The sequence below is a fragment of the Bufo bufo genome, chromosome 7 (assembly GCF_905171765.1).
Source record: "Bufo bufo chromosome 7, aBufBuf1.1, whole genome shotgun sequence".
NCBI classification, from domain to species: domain Eukaryota; kingdom Metazoa; phylum Chordata; class Amphibia; order Anura; family Bufonidae; genus Bufo; species Bufo bufo.
The window spans coordinates 25,379,891-25,400,100 of record NC_053395.1 but is presented as its reverse complement, the minus strand read 5'-3'; the positions used below and the strand labels follow the sequence as shown (position 1 = coordinate 25,400,100).

General features: G+C 48.1%; 1 protein-coding gene across 8 annotated transcripts in view; it reads right to left on the bottom strand.

The window, feature by feature from the left end:
- Positions 1 to 20,049, bottom strand: part of TRAF7 (TNF receptor associated factor 7) — a 32,143-nt gene extending 12,094 nt beyond the window's left edge. Inside the window, exons 1-6 of one of the 8 annotated variants that reach the window (XM_040441020.1) lie at positions 19,908 to 20,049; positions 3,942 to 4,059; positions 3,523 to 3,580; positions 3,311 to 3,402; positions 1,374 to 1,490; positions 484 to 576 (exon numbers count right to left, since the gene is read on the bottom strand). In XM_040441020.1, coding sequence (XP_040296954.1) covers positions 484 to 576; positions 1,374 to 1,490; positions 3,311 to 3,402; positions 3,523 to 3,580; positions 3,942 to 4,019 — 438 coding nt within the window. In that variant the 5' untranslated portion in view covers positions 4,020 to 4,059; positions 19,908 to 20,049. Of the gene's footprint in view, positions 1 to 483; positions 577 to 1,373; positions 1,491 to 3,310; positions 3,403 to 3,522; positions 3,581 to 3,746; positions 3,904 to 3,941; positions 4,060 to 15,806; positions 16,188 to 19,907 lie in introns of those variants that run through there. The other 7 variants (XM_040441017.1, XM_040441022.1, XM_040441019.1 and 4 more) reach the window with 7 other exon arrangements.
- Between the last annotated feature and the right edge of the window lie 161 nt (positions 20,050 to 20,210).

Here is a 20,210-nt window from a genome sequence, read left to right as displayed (position 1 = left end):
GTCCATCAACACATGACATGTTCCCCAGATATTGCTGAAAATGAAAGAAGACTACCACCCCCAACAGGTGCCTGGGATTGTCTAGAGGAAAATGGCATGGGTTCGGCAATATGCGTTCTTGTTCACAGCTCTATCACAACGTGTCAGTGGAGGCCACTGTTTTCTAACTTGCAGCGTTCCAGCTGTTGGCAAACTGTTAAGCCGCAGCCTGTCAGAGCATGCTGGGGGTTGTAGTTTGGAAACCGCTGCAGTTTTCTGCATAAATCTCACCCAGATCCCGACCGTGCTAATTTGCACACATGGCAGCAAACCCTCAGCTGTGTGAACCGGACTAGTCCAGGACAGGTTTCTACCCTCAGCATGTGACCATTCCCTGACAGCCAGCAAAGGTATTGAAACTGAAACACAAATGTTATTAGAAAGTGGCAGAATTTTTCAGGAAACTGGAAGACCCTTTTAAGGCAATGTCAAAAGGTCACTTACCCCGCACGTGGTAATAACAGGGTCTTTAAATACACTGCAGCACAGCTGGCAGCAAAGCTTCACCGAGGGCTGCTCCGCGAATACCAGGGGGTCCTGTATGGACACAGAGGGCAGGTGTGAATGAGACCATAGCCATGCTGTACCCTGGAGACCCCTGAATGATGGGAGTTCCTGTGCTCATCTCCCTGCACCTGTCATGTGACTATTATAAAATTACGGAACAGCATTTATAATAAGCACAGTGCAGCCATCTTCCATCCTCTGACCATTGTGGGGGGGGTCACAGCAGTCGGATCCCCCCCAATCCGACACCAGTGTCCGATCCATCAAGCCACTTTACAGAGGACCGGTCCGCTCTCCGGACACCGCTGTTTTAGTAAATACTTTTAACACCCATAAAATAAAAATTCTGGAGCATCCTTTCGATCCCTCTATTATTCCCCCTGGAAATAAGACATAGACAAATGATTACTACCTTCAGCCATGAGTCTGTCCCTGTCCAATCAGGGCTAACTTGCCTCCTCTGACAAGACGACACCCAGCTGTTAATATATTCACACATTTCCAGGAGGGATATCAGAGGAATGGCACAATGCAAGGGAAAAAACCCGCTAAAGATTTGTTATTTTAAGTGAAATGCAAGTATTTCCTGAGGATACTGTTGTGCAGCAGGTAACAGAAGGGGGTCCTATTGAGAGGGCCCGCACCATACCCCACACAGGACATATAAAAAGGGGTTTATGACAAATGGGGTCCTAATGTAATGAGTTACCGAACCCCATGCATGAAGCTGCGGCCGCAGGACACGTGTAACGTACGGGGGCAGCCACCCAGGACCGAGCACGGGCACGGGGCTGGACTACTTACAACTCTTAAGATTTTCCGCTTACCGGCTCTTCCTCTTCTTCGTGGAGTGAGAAGGTGGAGCGCAAGGGCATGTTGGACTCGGAGTGCAAGGAGCGGACAGATATGGCGGAGTCCGAGCGCCGCGAGCTGCTAATCGGAGGCTGCGAAGAAAACAAACCCAAAGGGATGCGACCATGAGCGATGTCATACGTACAATGTCCATCCGTCAGGCCCCGCAGGATCCGCAGCCCGCTCTGGGGGGGCTCACATTTTTATAAGTCTCGGGTGGACGGCCCCTCCAGCGGCTAATCCCGGAGCGTCCGAGCCGATCTCACATTCGCCCGCATTGCCTGGCACCAGGGAGGCTCCGGACACCCTATATATCAGTGGCGGCTCCACACTCCAGCCTCGGTCCTGGCAGCGCCGCTGAGAGTGTATATGCAGACACTTCCTCCTATTGAATTCGGTCAGCTTGGCTGCTTCCTGCTGGATATGTGAGGAGCCCGGGGAAGGAGGGAGGGGGATATACCGAGGGGGGGATATATAGGGGGAATGCTATACCCACTGGGTTTAACCCCTTCGTAGATAGGCTGATGGCGTGCCCACTGTATTACCAGCACTCTGTAAGCTGGCACAGAGCGCTGCGTTCTGGGAGCTCCTGTCAGTCAGCACGCTTGCTGCAGAAGTGTAACTCTGCGCCCTCATGCAAAAATCTGTATTATAGGGGCATTTTAGGGTTTCGGGGGGGATTCTTGCAGAATTTAACCAGTAGAATTCTGGTCCAAATACAACTCCGCAGAGACAGCAGAGTCTGCAGATGGACAGAAATGACACATCTGGAGAAGAGGGGAACTGGCTTCAGAGACAGGACTGCCCAGATGAAAAGGCAGAGACGGTTTATTACTGATCACTGTAGACTCGGCAATCAATGATCGCCCACCGCTAACTGCTGTAGTCCTGGCGATCACATGATCACCGGGTGCTGGGAAACTGCTGGATCTCAGCAAACCCAGACGGGCCCTAAAGTGCAGTCGGGAGGCAAACATCTCAGCACCAGTTACAGAGGAAAATCAGAAAAAAAAAAAAAAAAAAATGCATGTTAAAGGGGCTCTCCAACATTTTGATATTGGTGGCCTATCCTCAGGACTGGTCATCAATATCTAATCAGTGGGGTTCCGATTCCTGGGACTGCAGCCAGTTGTTTGAAGAGGTTCCTCAAAGATAACCAAGCACAGCGCCGTCCTTGGTATAGTGGCCATGTTTGGTATTGCAGCCCAGGCCCATAGACTTGAATGGGACTGAGCTGCGCCGAGGCCATGTGACCGATGACTGTGACGTCACTGGCCACATCGGTCACTGAAGCTCCATGGCCTATTCAAACAGCTAATCGGCTGGGGTGTCGGGAGTCAGAACCCCCCCCCCCCTTCCCCTCCCCAACGATCAGATATGGGCAAAGACCGTCAATATCAAAATCTTGGACAACCCCTTTGAACTGTCCCCTGAACTTCTCTTATAACCTAATTAAAGGGGACACAATTTACAAAGAAAAAAACCCCCCGAATAATAATACTAAAAATAATAAGCAAAGAAAACACTTGCACAAACTACATCTTATAGCCCCGCCCCCGAAGAACCAAAAACGATACTTCCTGCGCATAAAAAAGGACCGCAATGGAAAGAGGGGCACAACTTAAATATCTATATTATAGGTACTTGGTGCTATTTAAAAAAATGGACACTTCTTTGCTTTTATAATATGTTCAACCAATTTCACAAAAAGATACTGGTATAAAAACAAAAAGGTCAAAGGAAAAGGAAAAAAAAAATAGGAAAAATTATTTGAATAACCAAAAGAGAAATTCACAGGGGAAATGGCGAAGGTCACCATAGGTAGGACTGGCTGCTGGATGTGCGGAGGGCACATATTTAGTCTGGGCCCCCGGTCTCTACAAAACCTCTTGAGGTTGCGTTTGCTGCTTACCATGACATCATCATCATCTCGAGGTGAGAAGGCTAAGGTGCTGGAAGAGGAGGGCGTCCGGCGGTGCTGCTTGAAAGTGTTTGCACCATCCGCTGTAGGAAAAACCAGACAAGGTTTTAATAAATTGTAAATATCATTTATTTGTGTATTATTAACCTTTTCAGTAAAGACAAAAAAAGCCAAAAACACAAACAACGGCCCAAAATCTTTACCTTTAGTAATGGTGGTCACCGGTGTAAAGGCTGGACCAAACGTGGTTTCCATTCTGGTCTAAGAAAAAATAAATAAATTAATAAATTATAAAATGATGAACGATGGAGAACAATGGAAGAGTAAAGAATGGAGGTGGAGGAGGGGGATGTAAGAAAGCGCAAGGTATAAAAAAAGGGCAGCAAAGAAGATGAAAGATGGCGGTACAGGGCTCACAATTACAAACCTCTGCAAAAGACAAATTGTCAGCCCCACAATAATCAGGGCTGGATGCTGATCACCCAGAGGTAGAAGAGCGCCACCTGGGGGACACTTTTACATGAATTTTCCCCTCCCAATTAGAACCAATTTGTTTTATATCAGAAGTGGGAGTCACACAAGACGAGGAGCAGGGAAGAGAGTGTGGAGAAAAGGCTGGTACCCCGGCGGTGTTTTCTGGTGGTGTGTTCGTGGCACCAGCTGAAAAATGACTGAATCTTGGATTCTTACTCGAGGTCATAATCTACACCGACATCTCTGGGCAGAAGCGCGGATCCTCTCTGCAGACAAAAAGAGAAAACCGCCATAAAAATCTGTGACAGAACTCAGAAATAGGGGCCGTCACTTCAGTACAATAATTCCTGTACATAGGAGGCAGTATTATAGTAGTTATATTCCTGTACATAGGAGGCAGTATTATAGTAGTTATATTCTTGTACATAGGAGGCAGTATTATAGTAGTTATATTCTTGTACATAGGAGGCAGTATTATAGTAGTTATATTCTTGTACATAGGAGCAGTATTATAGTAGTTATATACTTGTACATAGGAGGCGGTATTATAGTAGTTATATTCTTGTACATAGGAGCAGTATTATAGTAGTTATATTCTTGTACATAGGAGCAGTATTATAGTAGTGATATTCTTGTACATAGGAGGCAGTATTATAGTAGTTATATTCTTGTAGATAGGAGCAGTATTATAGTAGTTATATTCTTGTACATAGGAGGCAGTATTATAGTAGTTATATTCTTGTACATAGGAGCAGTATTATAGTAGTTATATCCTTGTACATAGGAGGCAGTATTATAGTAGTTATATTCTTTGAAAATTCTCTTTTTATTGAAAAGTATATTGAAAATACATACTACAACATTATGCAGTGACATATACAAAGTGGTTGATATCGTACATTGCTTTGAGTATACATAACAGCTTGAAGGACTGTAGATATGGACCTAAACAGAATTCCGTATATAAATAACAGGACAATACTAATTTCCCATTTTTCACATATAGACAGAATAACCATATCCCATTATACAAGTATTATGCAAAGGTTACAGATGCATCTTACCAGTATATAAAGGTCTTGTAGTATGACTGGTGAACATAATGACGCAGAAATAGAGGAAAAAGGGGAGGGGAAGGATATGGGGATAGGGACAAGGAATAGGAGGGAGGGAAGGATAAAGAGGAATAACCAAAAACAACAATCCATCCATGACACTCGTTCGTATGCAGCATATTAGATATCTAAAGTGCATATTGAATGTATTCATATTCACAGGTATTATTTTGTCAGTGACTCAGACATGGTCTAGAACGCGTACCATTAATGCGCATATATACCCTCTACCAGTGAGCTCATAATGTACCACTACTAGAAGACCCGTGTGCCGTCTGACTATTCGGAGGGTCATCCCTAAACATGAGCCAGGGTGTCCAAAGCTTCACATATTTATTGTGATTCCTGCCCTCCCAACTCGCCAGTTCCTCCATACGACAGATATGGTCCACCTTGTTCAGCCATGCCTCTACAGTGGGGGGTTCTGTACTCAACCAGTGCTGCGGGATGAGCAACCTGGCCGCCTGGAGTAATTGGGTGGTTAAGCATCTTTTTGAGGGAGAGAAAGAGGGAGTCGGGAGCCACAGGAGCACAAGAGTAGGGGGCACTTCCACAACTACATGTGTTATTTTCTGAATAGTGGATAAGACACCTTCCCAGAATGGACGGATCCTAGGACAAGACCAGAAGATGTGAGACAGAGTACCTGTATCTTCCATACACCTCCAGCATTTATCGTCCTGTCTCATACCCCTGATAAACATTTGCTTCGGAGTCATATACCACTGGGTGAGGACTTTGTATGTGTGCTCCTGTATCCTGGTACACCTTGAGAAACCGTGGGAGTGCGCATGTATCCTCATAATGTCAGTCTCATTCAGTTCCACCTCAAGTTCAGCAGCCCAATGCCTCAGGTATTGCGGTGTTTCAGGGGAGCGGGGAGTAACCAAAGCCAAGTAACACAGAGAGATCAGTTTACGTGGGATGGACTCAAATGTTAAAAGTTTCTCAAACCAAGACTGTGTAGGTTTATGTCTATTACTCTCTATTAGTGGTCTGGATACTGAGTTAAGTTCAATCAGTTCTAGAAAATTACACTTTTTTATAAGGTTATGTAATGGGTGTTGATCAGATAAGTCCCCCGAGGTCGCCCCCAGGAATTCCTCTGTTGTGAACTTGCGTAGTTTATGCCAGGTCGTTGCTATTTGTTTGGTATTCGGTCGTATAGTGAAAGGAAGAAGATCCGCTGGCATAGATGGAGAGGGGTTATTTAGGAGGTTAAGTTTGCCATTTAACTGTTGAATTACTGAGGCGGTTCCCCTAAGCAGAACTTGTGACCTAAGATTAGAAGTAGTAAGACCCCAGAGGCCCGCCCTCTGGACAGATGAAAGTTGGGCAAGTTCTAAGTCGCATCCCCAAGTCTGGTATTTAGTAGCGTGTAGCTGAATCCATCTTTTTAAATGAATCGCCTGATAGTATAGGTGTGCGTCTGGTAACCCAAACCCCCCCGTGCTCCTCCCCTGTATCAGCCTGCTATGGGCCAATCTAGCGGATTTCCCACCCCAAAGGAACGTTCTAAATAACCTCCTGACCTGGCAAAAGAAGGACATAGGGATAAAAACGGGCAACATTTGCATCACATACAGGAGCCTGGGCATGATGAAGGCCTTCAGAAGGTTCTTTCTACCCATCCAAGAGACATATGGGATTTTAAGCGAGTGAAGCTGCTTCTGTATATCATTTAAGAGGGGTTTAAAGTTCAAACTGAAAGTTTGGTCCAAATCTGCTGGTAGTTTAATTCCTAAGTAGGAAAGATGAGAACCCTGCCAGATAAACGGGGTTGTGCCTTTTAAAGAGGAAATCATTTTGCTTGGCGCTGAGACGTTCATCGCCTCTGACTTTGTATAATTAACTTTAAAGTTAGAGATCCTCCCATATAATTCGAAAAGGGATAGAAGATGCGGAAAGGCCTCGACAGGGTTTGTGAGCATAACCAGTAGGTCATCCGCATAAGCGGCATTTATAAATTCTACAGAACTATCCCTAATTTTGAGACCCTTTATACCGGGGTGTTCTCTTATAGCTTGCAGTAATGTCTCCATTACCATGACGTACAGTGTAGGTGACAGAGGACAGCCTTGACGAGTCCCGTTTGTAATCGGGAACGATTGGGATAATGTACCATTTACCCTTATACGTGCACTAGGTTCATGGTAGAGGGACATGATGGCAGTTTGGAATTGTTCTGGAATGCCAAGTTTATGTAGGGTTTTCCTCATGTAGCTCCAGCTCACCCTGTCAAAGGCCTTTTCCGCATCCACACCCAAAAGGACCAGTGAGGCCTTCTCTTTCTTAGCTAATTGCATTGCTGAGAGAACCCTACAGGAGTTTTGATTTCCCTCTCGTCCAGGCACAAACCCGGCTTGGTCCGGGTGAATTCGTTTCGGCAGAAGGGGAGCAAGGCGGGAAGCCAGCAACTTTGCCCATACTTAACGTCTACGTTGAGAAGCGATATCGGCCTATAACTGCCGCATTGGTTAGGATCTTTACCTGCTTTTGGGAGAATTGTGACCGTCGCTTCCAGGGATTGCCTATGGAGAACAGAACCATTTAATAGGGAATTACACCAAGTGGCCATACGAGGGGTTAGGACAGATGATAATTTTTTATAATACCCCACAGAAAACCCATCAGGTCCAGGGCATTTCCCCATTGGCATGGAGCTCAGAATATTTGATATTTCCTCTATTGTGACTGGGGCAAGGAGTTGTTCCCTATCTTTGGTCTCCAGTTTGGGCAGATTGAGGTTCCCCAAGAACTTGTCAGCAGCCTCTTCTATATTAGCTTCTGTGTCGTCATCTGGGCATTTGAGCCCATAAAGCTGACTATAGAACTTATGGAATTCTCTCGCAATATCTGAAGTTTTATGTAATAGCCTGCCATCTTTGTCTTTAATTCCAGCTATATAGGAAGCATCTTTTTTCTGCTTAAGGAGCGAAGCCATAAGCCTCGTCCCTTTGTCTCCATGAGCATAAAAACGGAACTGGGCATATTGGTAGGATTTGGCCTGGTGATAGTTAAGGTGATCTTTTAGTTTTTTCCTAGTTAGTGTTAGTTCTTGTTGGGCCTCTGTGGTTCTGGATTTTTTGTGCAGAGATTCTAGAGCTGAGATCTTCTCTAGTAATGTATGAAATGTTTTTTGTCTTTCCTTCTTTTTCCGACTACCCAGGGCAATCAGCTCCCCTCTGATGACCGCTTTATGCGTCTCCCAGACAGTCGTGACAGAGACGTCATCCGTGGTGTTCTCCCTAAAGAAGTGCTGTAATTTAGCTTCTATGTCTCTCATTCCCTCCACATCATCCAGCAGAGTCTCATTTAATCTCCATTGTCGAGATTGCTGAGGTAATTCAGAGAACACCACGGATGTCGTGACAGGAGCGTGATCTGATACTGTCATAGGATCAATGGTGGAGTTACTCACCAGTTCAGCGTGAGCGTCAGAGATGAAAATATAGTCTAGCCTGGAATAGACCTTGTGCGCGGCTGAGAAGAACGTGTAATCTAAGTCAGTGGGATGAGTCAGGCGCCAAGTGTCCAGTAAATGGGCCCCTGCTAGATGCTTATTAATCCTGCCAATAGCCGCTTGAGTCAACTGTGAGGAATGATCTGAAGCGTCTACTAGTGGGTTTAGGGCCACATTAAGATCCCCCCCTATTAAACAAATGCCCTCTGCAAAGGAAGTAAATTTAGTCAATGTAGTCTTCAACCATAGGCCCTGACCCCGGTTAGGACTGTATAGACTTGCCAGTGTTACCAGCACGGTCCCAATTTTACCTTTTACGAACATAAAGCGTCCCTCTGGGTCAGTCAAGGATGAGACAAGGGAGAAGGGAACCCTCCTGGATATGGCAATCCCCGCGCCCCTGGAAGCCTTGGCATGAGAGCTGATGAACCACTGATTAAAGTAGGACTGGGAGAGTTTAGGAACATGGCCGAGCTTAAGGTGCAGCTCTTGGAAAAAACAGACATCCGTGCGTCTCTTCTTTAGAAGTCTGATCACCTGTGAGCGCTTTTGGGGGGTATTAAAACCCCGTACATTGAATGTAGTGCAGTTAACTGCAGCCATCAGTGTAGTGATATACACATGTGCGTGCATATAATAACATCCGTGAGCATGGACAGGGAAACAGGGGGAACAAACAGGGGAACGCCTTGTCCTGGACAAGGTCCTTTGATCCCTTTAGCCAGAATTTTGTTAATAAAAGCAAAATATGTAATCCTGCAAGCAAAAGGGGGTCAAAGGAAATAAAAGAACTCCGTGCGGGAGCACAGGAACCACCGGTGACAAGGTGGGAGCAGGCCGACATAGTGTCAGACAGTACTGCTCCTGGCCACAAATCAGGGTTCCCCACCCCCACAAAGTGTGCTGAACATAGTATGCATGTGTGAACATAGCCACTCCTATAACTGCCTGACAGAATCTGCTATACATATCAGGGAATCCCAGTATACTGTGTGCACCTACTAACTGACAACCTGAGAGAATGCATTACTTATATAACCTCTATGGTAGTCGCCCATAACAACATGAAGTGAATGCAGCTTCCACCCTCCACATAGGGAGCAATGACGTCCTCCATCTTAAATGCGCTCCTATAACATATTGAACATTAACTGAGGAGCTTGCAATCTAACAGCCCACATACAACCTGTGGAGAATGTTCAGGTGATTCTTTGCTTTGCTCCTTTTCTTGATGGCACCTTCGACCATCTGGAACTATCAGGGAGTTCTGGGAGCGGGACGCCAGTGTCTGCCGAGGGCAGCCATGATGGGATATCTTGTGGCGTGGTGTTGAGCAGCTCCCATGCCGCCGGCAGATCACTGGGGGTCCGGATCGTGCACCTCTTTCCTTCCCTGGAAAATGTGAGGCCAAATGGAAAAAGCCACTTAAAGGGGATCTTTCTCTGGCGCAGAATCTCGGTGACAGGGCGCAGGATTCTTCTTTTATTCAGGGTTGAAGGTGCGAGATCCTGGAATAGCAGAATCTTGGCTCCATCATGCTTTAGATCTCCCTTCTCCCTGGCCGCTTTAAAAATCGCAGCGGTATCTACGTACCGCAAGAGACCGCAGACCACATCACGAGGGGGTTCTCCCTCCCTGGGTTTAGGCCGCAGAGAGCGATGGATGCGCTCAATTGTGACTGCAGATGCACCTTCAGGGCCCAGCAGGGATGTGAAAATGGCGGATGCTGCTGCAGGAAGCTCCTCATGTGACACTGCTTCTGGCAGGCCTCTGAAGCGCACATTTTTGCGCCTGCTTCTATTTTCCTGATCTTCAATCAGGGCATATGCATGATCCAGGGAAGACAGGTAAGCAGAACTGTTATCTCCAATCGCACGGGTGTAATTCAGGATGGCCCCCTGTGTATCTTCAAGCCTCTCCACCCTATGGCCGATGTGCTTAATGTCCTCCTTTATCTCAGTGAGCTCCTGCATCACCGGCCGTATCACTGACAGGAGGGCCTGCTGCAAGAACCTCTTTGAGATAGGTTCAGCAGCTTCAGCCTGCGATCCCTGGGAGCTCTCAGTAGCCGGGCTGTCTGCTCTCTCAGCCTCCTCCATGCTGTCATCAGGGTCAGGAGGGGCCATCTTAGGTCTCTCTGTTACTGGAGCTGCAGGCCGCTTGTTAAAGTATTTCTCCATCTCAGAGGGACCCCGATCTTGCTTGAGGGGTTTCAGGGTCTTTCTTTGGGCAGGTATTTGCCGATTTTCCCCATATTTGTGCAGTTAAGAAGCGAAATAAACCACTTTGTGAGGCAAAGAAGAGGAGAGCTCTCCTCACATGCAGCCGACCAGGAAGCCGGTCAAGCTCCGCCTCCTATAGTAGTTATATTCTTCTACATAGTAGCAGTATTATAGTAGTTATATACTTGTACATAGTAGCAGTATTATAGTAGTTATATTCTTGTACATAGGAGCAGTATTATAGTAGTTATATTCTTATACATTGGAGCAGTATTATAGTAGTTATATTCTTGTACATAGGAGCAGTATTATAGTAGTTATATTCTTGTATATAGGAGGCAGTATTATAGTAGTTATATTCTTGTACATAGGGGCAGTATTATAGTAGTTATATTCTTGTACATATGAGCAGTATTATAGTAGTTATATTCTTGTACATATGAGCAGTATTATAGTAGTTATATTCTTGTACATAGGAGCAGTATTATAGTAGTTATATCCTTGTACATAGCAGCAGTATTATAGTAGTTATATTCTTGTACATAGGAGCAGTATTATAGTAGTTATATTCTTGTACATAGGAGCAGTATTATAGTAGTTATATTCTTGTACATAGGAGGCAGTATTATAGTAGTTATATTCTTGTACATAGGAGCAGTATTATAGCAGTTAGATTTTTCTCCATAGAGGGCGGTATTATAGTAGATATCCGTTTTTTAAGGTAGTCACCTCCCTCACTGCCCCCTTTTAGCTCATTTAAAGTGCATCCCTGCGGAAAGGTTCCTTCCAGATACACAGAAGATGAGATCTAAGCTCCACGCTGAGCCATGATGGCAGTGATATTCAGTATGAAACACTGGGATTGCGTCACAGTACTTTGTAAAATGTCTTCCCCACTTATCTTGGGAACATTCGCTGTCAGTATGAGCGCTGCGGGCCTCCTCTGACACACATAATACACTTTGATAGGCGGATCTGGTTATAATCTACGCAGGAAAGGCTGTAGCTGCAGGAGGCTCTGGAGGGTCGTATAGCGGCGAGGCGCACGAGATCCGCTCTATACATTCCCACAGCTTGTTTCTATTAGACGCTGTTGGAAAGTTCTTATGTGGAAACAGCAGTAAAAACAAAGACTGTTTCCAAGACACGACCCCGGACCGTCCCAACCGTTAATGCAGAGTGTTTTCTCACACACCATACAACTCACAGAGGGGCTGCTGATGTCTCTTAAAGGGCATCTGTCAGCAGTTTTGTCCCTATGACACTGGCTGACCTGTTACATGTGCGCTTGGCAGCTGAAGGCATCTGTGTTGGTCCCATGTACATATGTGCCCGCATTGCTGAGAAACATGATGTTTTGATATAAATGCAAATTAGCCTCTAGGAGCAACGGGGGCGTTTCCATTACACCTAGAGGCTCTGCTCTCTCTGCTACTGCCACGCCCTCTCCACTTTGACAGGACCAGGTGTGATGTTGTTTTCACTGCCTGGCCCTGTCAAAAAGCAGAGGATGTGGCAGTTGCAGAGAGAGCAGAGCCTCTAAGTGTAATGGTAACGCCCCCGTTGCTCCTAGAGACTCATTTGCATATATTAAAACAATTTTTCTCAGCAATGCGGGCACATATGAACATGGGACCAACACAGATGCCAAGTGCACATGTAACGGGTCAGCCAGTGTCAGAGACAGAACTGCTGACAGATGCCCTTTAAAGGAGGAACACTAAACCCAAAGCGATCCTTATGGTCCATACACAGGACAAAGCTGGGCGAGCGGAGCCTGTATTACAGACCCATCAGCAGTCTGTGTGCCGCCATATGGTGCTTTCTGCATAACGCCTGATGCACACGTATACCGGGTCCTTATTACTAGCATATAGAGGACTGCGGCTCTATAATGGGGTAATCCTCAGCTTTTCTGGGCAAACTACTGATTGTTTTCCACCGTGCGTCATTTCTTGCAGAAATTTTCTGTTCCATGTGAACGGGGTTACCAAAAAGCCCATTCACATCCATGAGGTGAACACGGGGGTCCGACCTGACACCCACTTCGGCATGGAGTCCAGCCTGCAATCCAACATCTGTAAACAGGGCCTAAAAGGTGCACAGACACAGGATACGTCATATATGTCCTAGATGCCAGAGTCAGGCGAGCGCGGCCACCGGCCCACTGTAACAGGGATCAGGGGTCCGGTATCCCAGGGGAGAGCCCCCCCAATTACCCTGCATGTTTTTCCTGTAATCCCGCACAGATCGTTCTGTGCCGCCCTGTGGATGATGAGAGTTGCTGACAGTCCTGAGTCCCGGCCAAGATCCGAGGGCTCAGTTATGTCCATTACCTGCTGGAGGAGGAATCTGTGCAATGTGAACACGTGACACGGCCACGATAAACAGGAGCAGAAATTATTAACTGCCCGCCTGAAAACCTAATGCAAAAATAACATGCACGGCCACAAAACAGGTCAGTCCAGCCATTTACTGTGCCGCCCCCACCAATACACTGACCGGTACCTGAGCACGGGTGGAGGTCTATATACACCTTCTGTATACCTCTGTCTGTACACGTGCTGTATATATGACCCCTGCATTCAACCTGTCTACAGAGCGGTCTAAAATGTAGAAGATAGACAGATATTAGATAAATAATAGAAATAATATAGATAGATGATTATAAGATAGCTAATACATCGTGATAAGATAGATATGTACAGTGCCTTGCAAAAGTATTCACCCCCCTTGACTTTTCCCATATTTTGTTACATTACAGCCTTAAATTTAATGTTTTGTTAATCTGAATTTTATGTGATGGATCAGAACACGATAGTCTAAGTTGGTCAAGTGAAGTGAGAAAAATATATAAATAAAACTATTGTTTAGAAATAGAAAGTTGCCATGTGCGTATGTATTCACCCCCTTTGTTAGGAAGCCCATAAAAAGCTCTGATGCAACCAATTACCTTCAGAAGTCACATAATTAGTGACACGATGTCACCTGTGTGCAATCTAAGTGTCACATGATCTGTCATTACATATACACACCTTTTTTTTTTTAAGGCCCCAGAGGCTGCAATACCTAAGCAAGAGGCATCACTAACCAAACACTGCCATGAAGACCAAGGAACTCTCCAAACAAGTAAGGGCTCTTTCACACTTGCGTTCTTGTCTTCCGGCATAGAGTTCCGTCGTCGGGGCTCTATGCCGGAAGAATCCTGATCAGTTTTATCCTAATGCATTCTGAATGGAGAGAAATCCGTTCAGGATGCATCAGGATGTCTTAAGTTCCGGAACGGAACGTTTTTTGGCCGGAGAAAATACCGCAGCATGCTGCGCTTTTTGCTCCGGCCATAAATCCTGAACATTTGCCGCAAGGCCGGATCCGGAATTAATGCCCATTGAAAGGCATTGATCCGGATCCGGCCTTAAGCTAAACGTCGTTTGAGCGCATTGTCGGATCCGACGTTTAGCTTTTTCAGAGTGGTTACCATGGCTGCCGGGACGCTAAAGTCCTGGCAGCCATGGTAAAGTGTAGTGGGGAGCGGGAGAGCAGCATACTTACCGTCCGTGCGGCTCCCCGGGCGCTCCAGAGTGACGTCAGGGCACCCCACGCGCATGGGTGACGTGATCACATGGCACGTCATCCATGCGCATGGGGCGCTCTGACGTCATTCTGGAGCGCCCCGGGAGCCGCACGGACTGTAAGTATACTGCTCCCCCGCTCCTACTATGGCAGCCAGGACTTTAATAGCGTCCTGGCTGCCATAGTAACACTGAACGCATTTTGAAGACGGATCCGTCTTCAAATGCTTTCAGTTCACTTGCGTTTTTCCGGATCCGGCGGGCACCTCCGGCAAACAGAGTGCACGACGGATCCGGACAACGCAAGTGTGAAAGAGCCCTAAGGGACAATGTTGAGAAGTACAAGTCAGGGTTAGGTTATAAAAACAAATATCCAAATCTTTGATGATCCCCAGGAGCACCATCAAATCTATCATAACCAAATGGAAAGAACATGGCACAACAGCAAACCTGCCAAGAGACGGCCGCCAACCAAAACTCACGGACCGGGCAAGGAGGGCATTAATCAGAGGCAGCACAGAGACCTAAGGTAACCCTGGAGGAGCGGCAGAGACTGGAGGATCTGTACATAGGACGACAATAAGCCGTACGCTCCATAGAGTTGGGCCTTATGGCAGAGTGGCCAGAAGAAAGCCATTACTATATCAGGCAAAAACAAAAAGGCGCGTTGTGAGTTTGTGAAAAGCCATGTGGGAGACTCCCAAAATGTATGGAGGAAGGTGCTCCGGTCTGAGGAGACGAAAATTGAAATTTTCGGCCATTAAATAAAACGCTATGTCTGGCGCAAACCCAACACATCACCCATCCCCACAGTGAGACCTGGTGGTGGCAGCATCATACTGGGGGGACTGGGAAACTGGTCAGAGTGGAGGGGAAGATGGATGGTGCTAAATACAGGGATATTCCTGAGCAGAACCTGCCCCACTCTCTGCGTGATGTGAGGCCAGGACGGAGGCTCACCTTCCAGCAGGACAATGGCCCCAAACACACGGCTAAAGCAACACTTGAGGGGTTTAAGGTGAAACATGTAAATGTGTTGGAATGGCCGAGTCACAGCCCAGATCTCCATCCAATAGAAGATCTGTGGTCAGACGTAAAGATTGCTGGTTACAAGCGCCAACATCCAACCTGAAGGAGCTGGAGCAGTTCTCAAGGAGGAACGGGCAGAAATCCCAGCGGTCAGATGTGGCGACTGCTCCTAGAGACTTATCCAAAGTGACTGGGAGCTGTTATGGCCGCAAAGGGGGCTCTACAAAGTATTGACTTTAGGGGCGTGAATAGTTCTGCACATTGACTTTCTCTGTTATTTTGTCCTATTTGTTGTTTGCTTCACAATAAACAAACAAACATCTTCACAGTTGTCGGCAGGTTCTGTAAATTACATGAGGCCAATCCTCCAACAATCCATGATAATGCCAGGTTGTGAGGCGGGGTGAATACTTTTGCAAGGCCTTGTAGACAGGACTGAGGACATGCACGTTCTATGTTTTCTTGTCGAACATCACAACATTCAGGGGGGGGAAAAGAAAAGCACAAAAACTGCGATATTTAAAACAACCCCACCTCCCCCTTCCAATAAAAGTGCCCCCTTAGGTTAAGGCATGTATGAAGGATAGGGACTCAGGATAAGAAGTAGTGTACCTTGCAGGACACATGCCGCCCGCACAGTTGCGTCCAGCACTGCCACATCTGCTGGGGGTCTCCCCCCGGTCTCCCCAGCCTCCCACCGCAGGGTCGCAGCCTCCGTACCTTGTCCTGCAGCCGGAGCAGAGCCCAGGAAGTTCCTCCTGATGGAAGATTGCACAAGCGTCCCCAGTCTCTGCGAGAGTGTACGCGAGTGCGAGCGCTGAGCGTGCAGCAGGGAGTGATGTAAACACAAAGGCATGTCCAGCAGTGGGCGACGCAAGAGTGGAAAATCCCTGGCAGGAGCCGCCGAGCTCTGCGCGCCACAATGTACTGGCGAGCGGGACGGGAAGCTGGCAGAGCACGGGGCCCATACAAGCGGGCTGGACGACCCCTACACAGACACTAATAATAAAACCTTGCTGCTCAGTCTGCTCAGTACTCCACCCATCAGAGCAGCAATTTGTGCTCCAGAGCTGCTCTCCCTAACTGAAGACAGAAAGCTGCCCCCGGAGTCAATCACTTTGGACACAATGACGATAGAAGAACGCACATACATGTCAGGTGTACGATATTCCCAGGGTCACCCCCCCCTCTGAGAACAACCACACGACAGCCCACGTGCAGCCGCACAGGCTCCTTCCCTCGACGTGTTTCCATTGACTTCCATGTTAGGAGAGATCAGGCTATCATAAGACAGGGCATACCAAAGATCTTAAAGGGATTCTCCTGTTGTGCATAAATAAAGTTTATTGAAATAAAATCATGGACTGTACAATCCGTGCATTATTTTTTTTAAATTTAATTAAACTTTATTAATACAAAACCAGAGATTCCGTTAAATTTCAATTTGGAGGAGCCTCTCTTTACCACACACTAAGGGTACCATACACTTCCCTGCAGTGGCCACTAGAGGGAAACAGTAGTATTACATGCCGGACATTCAAATGAATGGCTGATCTAGTGCAGTCATGCCCAACCTGCGGCCCTCCAGCTGTTGCAAAACTACAACTCCCAACATGCCCGAACAGCCTACAGCAGGGCATTGTGGGAGTTGTAGTTTTACAAGAGCTGGAGGGCCGCAGGTTGGGCATGACTGATCTAGTGCAGTGATATAAGGGGCCCGCTCTAACTTATGGAGGGGGAATAGGACCGCACCAGGGACTTATAGAACATATGGACTGGTGATAAATATACAAATCCTGGTGAAACCACATAATATAAAGCATAAAATACGGAGAGAAATCGATAGGAGCGCAGGCCGTAAACATGGAGTTGGAGGGGAGGTGTGTATTGCGAAGTTCTGCAGCAGCTGAGACACATTGTAGCTACTGAAAAACTACTTTTTAAAGGGAAGGTGAGCGCTACATGCGTCAATGATTTGCACTAGAAAAACAACATTGCAAAAAGATAATCTCCGACGAGGAGAGATAAGCAGTGTCAATAGCGCCGCTGATCTCTGTATAATCCTCCGTTTCGGACATCACAATGTGTTGATACAAATATTATTTACAGTCATGTCCGGTGATGTGTAGGAGGCTCTGTTCACACCAGAGAGAGGACTGTGATATCCTGGAATTAAAGAACACTGCAACCTGAACAGAATGGACGCGCCAGAGCCGAAACAACCCGTCTCCACTGGGCCGATTTATGGATGACAGGAGGAGCATTCCTGTGGGTAAGGCTACATGCACATGACCGCGCCATGTTTTGGGGAACGGGGAGCCCATTACAGAAATGCCTATTCCTGTCCGCAAAACGGACAAGAATAGGACATGTTCTATTTTTTTTTTGTGGGGCCGCGGAACAGAGCAACGGATGCGGACAGCACATGGAGTCCTGTCCGCATCTTTTGTGGCCCCATTGAAGTGAATGGGTCCGCATCCCAGCCGCGATGCTGACCCAAACAACAGCCGTGTGCATGAGGTCAAAAGGGGGCATGCTGGATAATAAGAGAAGATTAGGGGGTGTCCTCGGTGGGGGGCAGTCTAGTGTTAGATCAGCATCTCCCTCACATCTACCAACTTAATAATGAAGAACAACCACAAAAAATACTTTACAACCCATCCAAAAAATATATAAGAATAATCAGGAAAATGTATCAGACACGAAGATCTGCAGCAAAACAACAAGACGCATGACTGCTGCAAAGGTGAGTTACTCCAGGCAACCAATCAGATCACAGCGGACATTTTTTGAGAGGCCTTTTAGAAAATTAAACCAGTGACCAATCACCAGTCCTCCTGCTACCTCTCCCATCACAATGTGGCCTTCACCTTTCACTTGCCTTCCAGTCATTCCGTCACCTGTGGCCTTCACCTTTCACTTCTCCAGCCCCCCTGTCATCCCTATAGTCCTCCTGTCACCTTCAGTCATCTCTGCGGTCACCTCTCCAGTCCTCCCCTCATCTTCCACCTCCTGTCTTCCTTCCAGTCCTCCCCTCACCTTCCCAGTCCCCCTGTCACCCCTTCTTTCACCTTTCCAGCCCTCATCCCTCCAGTCCTCCTGTTACCCTCACCTTACAGCTCCAGTACTCCTGTCATCCCTCCAGTCCTTTTCATACCTCCAATCCCCTTGCCACCTCTCCAGCCCTCTCCTCATGTCTCCAGTCCTCCTGTCACCTCTCCAGTCCTCCAATTACCTCTCTAACCCTCCTGTCACCTCTCCAGCCCTTCCCTCATCCCTCCAGTTATCCTCACCTTCCACCTCCAGTCCTCACCTCTCTAGCCCTTCCCTCATGTCACCCTGTGGCCTCCACCTTCAGTCCTCCTGTCAGCTCTCCAGTCCTCCCCTCATGTTATCCTCACCTTCCACCTCCAATCCTCCTGTCATCCCTGCTGTCACCTCTCCAGCCCTTCCCTCATCCCTCCAGTTATCCTCACCTTCCACCTCCAGTCCTCCAGCCATCACCTCTCCAGTCCTCCCCTCATCCCTCCTGTCACCTCTCCAGCCCTTCCCTCATCCCTCCAGTTATCCTCACCTTCCACCTCCAGTCCTCCAGCCATCACCTCTCCAGTCCTCCCCTCATCCCTCCTGTCACCTCTCCAGCCCTTCCCTCCTGTCACCTCTCCAGTCCTCCCCTCATCCCTCCAGTTGTCCTCACCTTCCACCTCCAATCCTCCTGTCATCCCTGCTGTCACCCCTCCAGTCACCCCTCCAGTCACCCCTCCAGTCACCCCTCCAGTCACCCCTCCAGTCACCCCTCCAGTCACCCCTCCAGTCACCCCTCCAGTCCTTCCCTCATCCCTCCAGTTGTCCTCACCTTCCACCTCCAATCCTCCTGTCATCCCTGCTGTCACCCCTCCAGTCCTCCCGTCACCCCTCCAGTCCTCCCCTCACCCCTCCAGTCCTCCCCTCACCTCTCCAGTCCTCCCGTCACCTCTCCAGTCCTCCCCTCACCCCTCCAGTCCTCCCCTCACCTCTCCAGTCCTCCCGTCACCCCTCCAGTCCTCCCCTCACCCCTCCAGTCCTCCCCTCACCCCTCCAGTCCTCCCCTCACCCCTCCAGTCCTCCCGTCACCCCTCCAGTCCTCCCCTCACCCCTCCAGTCCTCCCCTCACCCCTCCAGTCCTCCCCTCACCCCTCCAGTCCTCCCCTCACCCCTCCAGTCCTCCCCTCACCTCTCCAGTCCTCCCCTCACCCCTCCAGTCCTCCCGTCACCTCTCCAGTCCTCCCCTCACCCCTCCAGTCCTCCCCTCACCCCTCCAGTCCTCCCGTCACCTCTCCAGTCCTCCCCTCACCCCTCCAGTCCTCCCCTCACCCCTCCAGTCCTCCCCTCACCCCTCCAGTCCTCCCCTCATGTTACCCTCACCTTCCACCTCCAGTCCTCCTGTCATCCCTGCTGTCACCTCTCCAGCCCTCCCCTCACCCTTTGGCCTCCACCTTCCACCTCTCCAGTGACTGATCTCCCACCTTTCCTCCCCTCACACATTGCACAGTCCTGCATCCTCACAATCACGATATGCCCAGTGATGGTATCAGTACACAGCTCCTCCGCCATACTCAGTCACGACATGTCTCAGTCTCCTCAGGCCTCTCGTCACCACAGATACCAAGGTAACCCCCCCAGGCCCCCCACAACCCCGCACCCCGACCACCGTCTCCTCCGTTACAAACTCACCAATCCGTAGACATGTTTTCCGGCTTCCACTAACAGCGCAGCAGCCCCTCCCCCTCAAACACACAGACACATTCCGGGAATTCCCATTCCACCATCAGCACTATGGGAACCGTAGTCCCTTTGGGGGGAAAACCGACTACCTTTTTCACAAGCTAAACTACAAATCCCGACAGCGTCTGCGACTCTCGCCACCAACCAATCATATGCTTGTTCTCTCATCAGCTGACTCCCTGCGTCAGCATAGGGGGCGATGCAGCTGCTTTTAACCCTCTCCTACTTCAAATAAATTCCCAAAAATAAGAA